Below are 10613 nucleotides of genomic sequence, written 5' to 3' on the forward strand. Positions count from 1 at the left end.
TCAACGACTTTAAGCCCTATTTGATTCAGGGCCATGCCAATTGGGATTACGAGACGACTTGCATTAATTTTGGACATAAGCTGTATAGGATAGACAACTAGTATTTACGTCAGAGTGGCCTAGTATTTTGCTTTATTTTTTTATGAATAGAATTCATAAAACATATATGTGATCGTTCCGATGAATGTGATCAGATTCATCTTTCATGAATCTAAGTGATTCGCATACAAAAGTTATATGAAAAGCTACATAGAAAAATATGATATGCTTTTTTATATAACTTCTACGTGTTTTTTTTTTCAATTTCAGTGCAATAATTATTTACCTTCTTTTTCTTAAAGACGTCGTGTCTCCTTGTTTTATTTGTTTTCTAAACTTGAAAACTTTTCTTGTAGTTATTCTTTTTAGAGTACTTTGACTCAAAAGTCATCATCTGTGTGATTTCTATAAGTGTTTTTTTAAGAGAATAGTTTTAAATGTTGTTTATGAATTCAAAAAACACATTATTTCTTGCATTCTTTTTTTTAGAAAAACCTCTATTTTGCCTAACACTAATTCAAAGCAGTTTTGTGACATTTTGGAGTATTCCTGGAATTTATTTTGATTTGCAACTAACTCTTTGAAAAGTGTAGCAAATTTACCTTCCGTTTCACGTTTCGTTCAAGCTTCTAGGACCCATATTTTAAGCAGATGATTATTTTCTTCCTCTTCATCTTCAAGTGCAATGGTCATCATCAGAATTTTGCCATCAGTGAAGTTCCACATTTCCAACTAACTAAATATTTTTATCACCTTACGTAAACACTTTACTCTAGTTACTGTATAAGTTTTTACGTCATTGCTCATAAAGTATAGCGTAGAGATTACTTAACGCTCCTTCAACTTGTTTTGAATTACTTTAATTACACCTAACCCGGGTATTAAATATTTGTTGGTAATGTCAGAGACATAACTGGATGACGTGAATACGAATAAAACTAACACGATTCTTCGCACATTTGAATATCTAAAGTAGTTTTCATAATCGTTAACTGTGCGCGGCTTCATTTCTTGCAACGGTTAACCTATACTAAAGTACGACGAATTAACGAAACACTTACTTTAACACACAAATTATCAAGCAAGGCAAAAGATAGTAATTGTTCACTTACAAAAGTACACACGGTACCAAGTACAATAATTCTAATGGGAGAAAATTTCAAAAAGTTCTTAAATAATTAATTTACTGGTATTAAAAGTCAACAAGGCAGGATAGAATGAATGAAACGTGTAAATTTTTAAATTTTATACATACCCAGCTGGTAACTCGAGAATGCAATGTCAAACAAGTGACAAGTATTTTAGATAGCATGGTAAAAAGTTATGTTGTGTGGTTAAGAGATTAAGAGATATTCATAATTAAATTCTACCCATTCTTCTACAAGGCAAATTTGGAAAAGTCCGTAGTAAAATAAGTCGTTGTGAATGTTTTATAGTGTTCATTTCAACAGGTTAACAACATTTAAACATTATCGATCTATATGTGGATAAAGACCCATCAAGCCGAATATTCAGATAGGAAATTATACACCTTTTCCTGTAAGATTACAACCCTTGGAACGACACCAACACGTTTGTGATATTACATCGAAATTGTTGCACAGAAAGCTTGCTTCAGATAGAATTGGAACAAAGATAATTGCCTGTATTTCAATTATTTATGATTGAATTGAAGATCTTTTATCTAACAAATGTAGCGTTTTCTTCATACTTTTAAGAAAAAATACGGATAAAATTATTCGTCACAGTTTCGAAGGAACTCTCGAATTTTTCCTGCAACACGGCTCATTAGGTGACGCACACCTTCTTCGTCCATCGTTTTAGCTATCTTATTCCACCAGGTCGTCATCTGATTGATGTCTTTGACAACATTTCCCTTTGCCTCGAGTCTCCTCTTCATGATTGCCCAGTATTTCTCAATAGGGCGGAACTGGGGGCAATTGGGTGGGTTAAGGTTTTTCGGAACAAACTGGACCCCTTTCTCTGCATACCATTCTTGAACGACTTTGGTGTAATGACAGCTTGCCAAATCTGGCCAAACATTACGGGATGGTCGTGGGATCGAATGAACGGCAAAATTCGTTTTTGGAGACACTCTTTTTGGTATATCTCCGATGTCATTGTCTTATTTGTAACGAAAACTTTCGTTTTTTTTGCCACAGCTGCAAATGCCCTGGCAAATCATAGATTTTCTTGCAAATTTGTCGGCAAAAACAAATTTAAATTTGCCTGGAACATCCCCCCGAGCCGTTACCATGTAAAATTTTTGACCTGTGATTTTTCCGAAGTCAGCCTTGACATAGGTTTCATCGTCCTTCAGAAGACACCCGTCGAACTTGGTCAGCACCTGGTCATATAGTTTCCGAGCACGAATTTTGACCACACTATTCTGTTTTATGGTTCGATTTGACTGTTTGCTAGCTCGATACGACTTGATTCCTTTCCGGAGTCGCGTTCTCCTCACGGTACTATGGGCAGCACCGAATTTTCTGGCCAAATCACGGTCCGACAGATTAGGATTCCTGTTAATCGTTTTCAAAATCTTACCACGCAGTTTCCGGTCGACAGTTCCACTCCGACGATTAGCTTGAGGCTTCCGAATCGTCGTCAATGTTTCCTTATACCGTTTGATAACGCGCCATATGGTATTTCTGGGCAATTTCAGCTATTTAGCTAGCCTAGATGCAGACCACAATGGATTTTCCAAATAACGGTGCACAATTTTTCCCTTTTTCCGTCTTACATGTTGATTGTTTACAAAGTACAGTCGATTTGCGGAACGTCAAAAATCATACGTGAAGCTGACAAAATTCCCGACACGTGGGCGAGAAGAACTTCCAAATCCGTCCACTAGGAGCGCCACAATATGAGAAAAAGTTTGTTCCAAAATGAAGCAAGCTTTAACTACTCACTGAACTATGCAACAAATTTTGCATGGATTGCGAAAAATATGAAATATAAGTTATTTTAGCCGCAGATTAAAATTTTCAGAAAATGCTTGAATTCTATAAGTCGGAACACACACGCATTTCAGAACCACAAATCTTCATTAACCAGCAGATTTCCCATTGGTGTTGTGAATAAAAACAGTTTTAAAATTGCATTTTTAATGCCATCATTATCGGCCATGTCTTGTACACAACCCTGTAATTTTCTGTCATAATTTTAAAGTAAATTCTCATAATCTAGATTTGAATTAGTTGAATCTTGAACATTTTTAACTTTGATTGTAGGAAAGTCTTATACAAAATCTACAAACGAGTGTAGGTAGCCATGTTAGTACCTGTAAGAAACGTAATAAAAATTTCCTGTTGATCTTACACACTGAAACCAAAAATCCCATAATATTTATAAAAAAAAACACATGAGTTCGATTTGATAACAAACCCATTCAAGTCATGCGTGTTCAATCAAAATCATGTTCAAATCACATAGCATTAATTTTATTTCCCAATAATATTTATTAATCAATATGATTTAATGAGTACATATACATGCGATTTTATGTCAATGGATTTTATTTTATCAGACCAATAAATGATATCCACTGAAGACCGCTCCTGTCGATGACCAACATGCAAGCCACCCGCCGGGCCTTCCTAGCCTGGAGGTGCTTCCCGCGGACCCTCACGGATCGAAGGATGCGGCCAACATAGATATTTACCAACGCCATCAGGAAGACTCTCATGCTATATTCAATTTACCGGCCACTACCGATCGCCAGCTAAAAGCTGAATTCTCGAAAATCCGCGACCCCGATACTACATTACATGATGATACTATTCTAGTTTTAAGTTAGACGATAATTAAGATTAGAAAATACCCTTGGCATCTTAGAGCTTAAGCAGTGTACATTAAAAATAATATTATATTATTGAATAAAAAAATGGTATGTGCTTTTCACACTTGAAAAAAACAGTAGTGTTATTTACAGTTTTAAAATGGTGGGTTTGAATGATCAAATTCAGATTTGTAGGCTAATTCAGATTTGTCCGAATCCGTCCTTTGCAATATTAGAAGGTATAACCGATAAAAATGTAAGAAAAAATATTTAGCTAAATCTCAGCGTCTACGACTTCAAGCCCTATTTGATTCAGGGCCATGCCAATTGGGATTACGAGACGACTTGCATTGATTTTGGACATAAGCTGTATAGGATAGACAACTAGTATTTACGTCAGAGTGGCCTAGTGTTTTGTTTTATTTTTAATTCTTGGGATTATAGTCAGTTTCTATGAATAAAATTCATAAAACATATATGTGATCGTTCCAATGAATGTGATCAGATTAATCTTTCATGAATCTAAGTGATTCGTACATAGAAGTTATATGAAAAGCTACATGGAAAAATATTATATGCTTTTTATATAACTTCTACGTGTTTTTTAATTTCAGTGCAATAATTATTCAACTTTCTCCTTCTTAGAGACGTCGTGTCTCCTTGTTATATTTGTTTTCTAAACTCGAAAACTTTTCTTGTAGTTACTCTCAGTACCGTAGTGAGGGTAAGACGAGTGAGGCGACCGCCTCGGGCGCCAAAACATGACGGAATTGAAAAAAGGAACAATTATATTATTGAAAAATTTATTACATGAGGTTTTTTCGGGTAAACTATTTAAACTAGATTCAGTTTCACATTAGTACTATACTGCTACAAAAATTCCGACGAGATGATCATTCACCTTCATTCTTGTTTACGTCCATATCGACCATACAACGAACGGGTACTTTCGAACGAATACGAATAAGCCATTCTTGTTTTCACTCGAATGAATTCGAACGCGACTCGTTTACCACAAAATATTCATATATCAGTAAACTTTTTCAAATAAATGCTAAACCTTGTTGGAATCAGTCCAATTCTTATGATTAACCATATGCGAAACGCTAGAATGTATGTCAGTTTAGCTTCAAACGATACGTGTATTCGAACATCATTCGTACGAACGGAAAGTCCCATTCTCGTTTACGAACGAATAGACGAAATGCCGTGGTTTCGATTCGTCAGTTTTATGTTCACTAATAGTACTTGTACTCTGGTTCAGAATCCAGTTCCAGAATTTGGGTTTAGAATCTAGGTTCAAGATTTCATTCCCAGAACCCAGGTTCAGATTCTAGATGCAGAATTCAGGTTCATAATCCACGTCCAAAATTCATTTCCAGAATCAAGATTCAGAACTTAGGTCCAGAATACTGTTTCGAAGGTCAGTTAAGAATTCATTTCTAGAATCCAAGCCCAAAACACACACACGCATTTCAGAACCACAAATCTTCATTAACCAGCAGATTTCCCATTGGTGCTGTGAATAAAAACAGTCCATCCAGACAAAGCAATACACAGCTACCACGCACCGCTGACCTAACACACGATTGTTTTCTGGATTATGGTTTTGTACTGTGGTTAACAATAACAATAAATAATATGATCTATTTGATAGCTACACAAGCATATTATTCACTTTCATAATTCCAACCGAATAGAAAATGGAAAACACAGCATCTAGTTATTTATATTTTTAAGCATCGTTTGTCGATTTAGTTGGTTTGGTTCTCGTTTTTTATCCAGGTGTACTGGAAAAACGAAATTTTCAAATCTATTTATTTCATCGTATCGTTACTCACACTTTTTGCTTTGATTATAAATGATGGAAATTTATCATTCTTCGATTGCAGGATCTACGCCACACGATCGTCGAAGTATCGACGTCCCAAATGCGCTTCCCAGCAGGCACAGCAGCGTCAGGCGGCTAACCTTCGCGAACGTCGACGAATGCAGAGTATCAACGAAGCGTTCGAAGGACTCCGTACGCACATCCCAACCCTTCCGTACGAAAAGCGCCTGAGTAAGGTGGACACACTGAAGCTGGCCATCAGCTACATCTCCTTTCTGGGGGAAATGCTTCGGAAGGACAAAAACGGCAACGAACCGGGTGTCAACGGAATGAAACGAGCACCCGTTAAGGAACCACCGAAAAAGTTTATTGTTCGCGGTAGGTATCTACTGCTCGGTTGAAAATGGTGAAAACTGAGGGAATATGTCATTTTTATGATTTCGTTGTTTACGAATGGGCTATGAAGCGCATCGAATTGCGAACCGTGGCGAACGAATTATCACGAGTCCTATGCGTAGAACGTGCGTCAGAGTGCGATCCCGTTGCATGCAGCCGGTTTGATCGCTTTCGTATTGAATTGTAGGGTTCACTCAGTCCATATGGATCACGAAATAATTACAGATGAATGGAATGGCTAAATTAAGCGTAAACCGTAGCTAATGTAGTGCATCATTTTCCCTACGAATTTCATTGCGCTCAGCAGTCTTTTGAGTACGGATGACAGCGTGTTTTCTGGTTGCCACAATATGGTTCAAATCATGCCAAATGCTCTCCGGCACTGGTTACTTGTGAAATGAATACTGCTGAAGCTCGGTCGTAGCCGTTATTTGCTGCTAAATAATCACGTATTACGATCTTCATAACGGAACTGTTATGCCGATTGATTGCAAAATCGATAGGCTTTACCCCAAATCAATTCAACTTGATTAAGTATTATCGAACATTTAAATTTCATGTTTTCTGAGATTATCCTTCTGAAGGTTTAAATCAATCGAACCAGTTGAAAAACGTTTCCGAAATTTCAGTATCTTTACTTATCTATAGCGTGATTCGTTGTTTCACCGAAATAAAATATAACAAATTCGAACCCCATCGCTCAGAAAATGTATTTATTTGAATCCCCAACATCTGCAAACCAATCCCTTTATTCTCACGCCACGATCGATACTGTCGCGGTAGGAGTACATGAAAAACTGATAATTTACTTCGTGCAAGCAACAGTGAAAACATACCTTCCAGTTCCACATTATGATGTACGAAGTGAATGGTGAAATCACTCATGCCATTCGTCAGTTTTCCCCACAAGCCAAAAGAAAGAGGTTGGACCAAATTCATGAATTTCAAATGCGCATGTTCCATGGAATGTACTAACACTCAATTATTGACGATGATGAAGAAGGTAACATGGGAGAAGTTTCTGTCTAAATTTCTTTCTCTCACGTCCCTAAAAAGCGAGTTCATCATCATGTTTTTGTTTGGTTTGTGCTAGTTCAGAATTATTTGTCTTTAACTAGTGATGCTCTTATTGTCACATTTTCTCGTTGTAGAGTATTTTGCAGTATGTTCTGATTCCCATCTGAGGAAAAACAATTTTATTTTTACATACATTACAGTTCATGCTGGAATTGCAGGAAGAGCTGGTCATTTACCAGTTCTATATGTCGGAAAAAACTTGAAGATTTAAATTTATATATTCAATCACATATTTTTTTCGCATTTAACAAAAATTTAACGTAACAGATTTTCAAACCTACCAGTTGGAGGCGAAATTCATTCTGAATAAGTTATTACACTGGAGTTCGCATTATTTGGATTCCACATGGATTTCTGAATGAAAATTTTTCCATTCGGAATTCATTTCGAGCTGATAATGTGAGATACGATGTCTCTATTACGTTATTATGTAAATTTACGTCTTCTTATACTGACATATTCTTCTATATATTTCATTGGAAATATTATAAAGATAAAATTTTCAGTTCAATAACATAACCACAAATAATTCGAAATTAGATTTTGCTGAAGTGTATTATATCAACGAGAACAATCGATTCTTTTCGAGTCTCCACACTTTTTAACAAAGAATTATTGCGATATTTTAATCGTTGGTATTAGGAAATCGTCAGTTTGCATATTTTCTATTCTACAAACCAGCAACTCTAAGGGCTATAAATGTTAACAACAGAGTTATAAGAATTATTCAACTGTTGAAATGGGTAAATCGGAAGTGAAATTATTAGTTTGGTGAACCGAACTTCGCACCAAACGAGTGTAAATCAAACCAAAATTCGGCAGCTTTGCATTCATGCAGATGTATTGTGTGTATCGATTTGAATGCATTTTTGTGACTTAAAAGTGAAAATTGTTCACATTCACGTCAATCCAGGTATGTCTCTGACCCACCTTTTTACAGTTGATTTACTATACGGTTCTTTCACTCAAACATAAGTGAAAAAAACTGTAACTTTACGTGCTTAAATGAAAAGTTTTAAATGTTTGAAACAGATTCATTTCATTCGTTCTTGTGAAAGTTATAAAGACGTTATTTGTTAAATAGTTTGAATTGATTTGCGTCATCTGTAAATCTCAAAATTTTGTTGCTGTGTATAACAACACACTTTCCATTCATGAACTGAACTTCTGAAGCGCACAGTTTTCAGTTTCCGCACCCGTGATTTTTTTTAAAAGATCTGTGGTTTTCTTAAAGAAAAAATGTTGAATTTTATCATACGATAACTAGCTTCCAAGATAAACCACGAACCAAGACCAAGTATGAGTGACATTGTTCAATGGTATGAGATTTCATTAGGTTTAATATTGCACATCCCCTTCTATGCCTAGAATGATAAGATACGTGAGAGTGAACGCTGATTTTCAACCCCTCTCGAGCGGAAAGTGCTCGAAAAAAAGAGGATCGTTCGGCGGTGGTCTGGCGGTTTCGTCGTCATTCAGTGCGGTGGGAAAAACGACGGTTGCTCTCCCGCTGCTGGCTGAGTAAATAATTTTCGCTAATGCTCGCCGTATTAGAACATCACTTAAATTGGATTTGTAAACACTCGATGCGAACATGAGTGTTCAAGCATAATTTGTACCCTCTGTCCACAAGAGGCATCGAAGGGATAGATAGCATATTGCATTGCATGCAGGAAGAAGGAAGCAGAACAAATACTGATGGGTGTGCTTTCTATCTTTTCGTTTTTTCCCCGCAGGTGGCAGCGGCCAAGTTCACTCCCTCTCGTGGCATCGGAAAGGTGATCGTAGTGCTGATGGACGCTATTTCGCACGGATCTGGCGCCCGGAAGATCCTCGCAGCAATCAACGGAACATCGCAGCTGGCCCTTCGGCATACACTAATGGACTGGCTTAGGATTCCAAGTGGCATTTTGGAATTTCATTTATTTATAGATTTAGCAGTTCAAACGATGAATCATTATTCATGGAAAATGATGAATGTTTGAAACAATTCTAGTCGTTTCATTAGATCTCAGTACTAAACGTTGAAGCATTGTAAATAAATTTCTTTTACCGAAAAAATTAGCTGTCTACAAAATATCATTACTTAGAATTAGAGAAAAATCACTTCGTCAAATATACGTGCGGGAAATGAGTTAATATTAACAAACGGTTCATGAGGAAGTGTATCTAAACTGGTGAGTTATAGTTTAAAGCTTCCTTTAGTTTATGCTGGTGCTGTAGAGGTAGAACGAGTGGCGATGGTGAATTGATTTAGGTTCCCCTTTGCTTCGTTATCGGGATGAGAAAAAAAGAACATCAGCTGAATAAACATTAGCCGAAAAAATCAGCCCGTGAGGGTAAAATTTTGTGCATAAAATGTATCGTTGGAAAATGCAATGTAATTGTGTTGAAACTCAAATAATTGTGTTTTAAGTATTTCGTTTATAATATTTGATGTAGTAAACATCAACTAAACTAGAATAGTTACGATAGTTTCACAAGCAAAATAGTTCGGTTATCATTGCACACCTGAAAAATAGCTGGAAAGTGTTTTTAATCTTCACACTCAATTATTGAGGCATTTTTAATTCCTTTCATCAAAAATTAATTTAAAAACGTCGGATTATGTCAAGCGTTTGGAGGGGTGATATTTTTTCCTCGTGCTGAAGCATTCCGGTTTTCGGCATAATCCTTTGCAGTGATATACAGCGCTCATTTGGGGTTGAATTATGACCCGCGATTATGATTTTTTACTCAGCTTAAAAGAAGGAAGTAGACGGTTATTTATAGGAGTTTTTTTTATCTATAGATGTGAATGAAATGAATGTTTCAGAGTAGTTCAATTATCTAAAAGTTATTATGATCATTCATTTATTATAACGAAAACTCTAAGTAACCACAGTCTGTAATCGGTAAGCACGTTGTCATTTATGTTTGTTCAAAACGACAAATAAAACATCTAAACACGACACAGTAGAAGAAATGTAATATTTCTCGGTTAATTTTTCAAAAGGGCGTATAAGCAAGTGACAGTTTCTTTTTGTTTACTTTATCTTCTATTAATTACCAAGCGGTTTCCACGTTAATCACTCAACTCTTTGCATGGAATGATATCCGAAACTTTCGACTTTCAAGCAGAATAGTGATATCAAAGAAAATCTTTTTAATCACATCACAATAATCGAAAGAGAGAGTGATTAAAGAGAAACTGTCACTTGCTTATACGCCCATATGAAAAATTACCCGAGATTTGAGCTAAGCTTTTACGTCTTAAATACCGCTGATATAACATGGCGCTTTAGCACAAATTAACCTTGATGAGGTAAGTGAAAAATAATTAGTCGACTTTCAATATACAATTCCCATTTCACATTTAATCACGCCAATTCCGTTCAGAACAAGAAAGACGAGATACGAACACTCATACAGTTAAAGCTTGGATCTTCATCCAAAATTTTATTTCTTGAATAAAAACTTTATGAACGCTTATGCCATTGCGAAGCATGA

At 36.1% G+C, this 10613-nt stretch overlaps 1 protein-coding gene across 1 annotated transcript in view; it reads left to right on the forward strand.

The window, feature by feature from the left end:
• Nucleotides 1-9182, forward strand: part of LOC131430876 (pancreas transcription factor 1 subunit alpha) — a 34162-nt gene extending 24980 nt beyond the window's left edge. The window contains exons 2-3 of the mRNA XM_058596118.1: nt 5713-6029; nt 8861-9182. Of these exons, the coding sequence (XP_058452101.1) occupies nt 5713-6029; nt 8861-9018 (475 nt within the window). The 3' untranslated portion in view covers nt 9019-9182. The remainder of the gene's footprint in view (nt 1-5712; nt 6030-8860) is intronic.
• The last annotated feature ends 1431 nt before the right edge of the window (nt 9183-10613 follow it).

Source organism: Malaya genurostris, chromosome 2 (assembly GCF_030247185.1).
Source record: "Malaya genurostris strain Urasoe2022 chromosome 2, Malgen_1.1, whole genome shotgun sequence".
Lineage (NCBI taxonomy): Eukaryota > Metazoa > Arthropoda > Insecta > Diptera > Culicidae > Malaya > Malaya genurostris.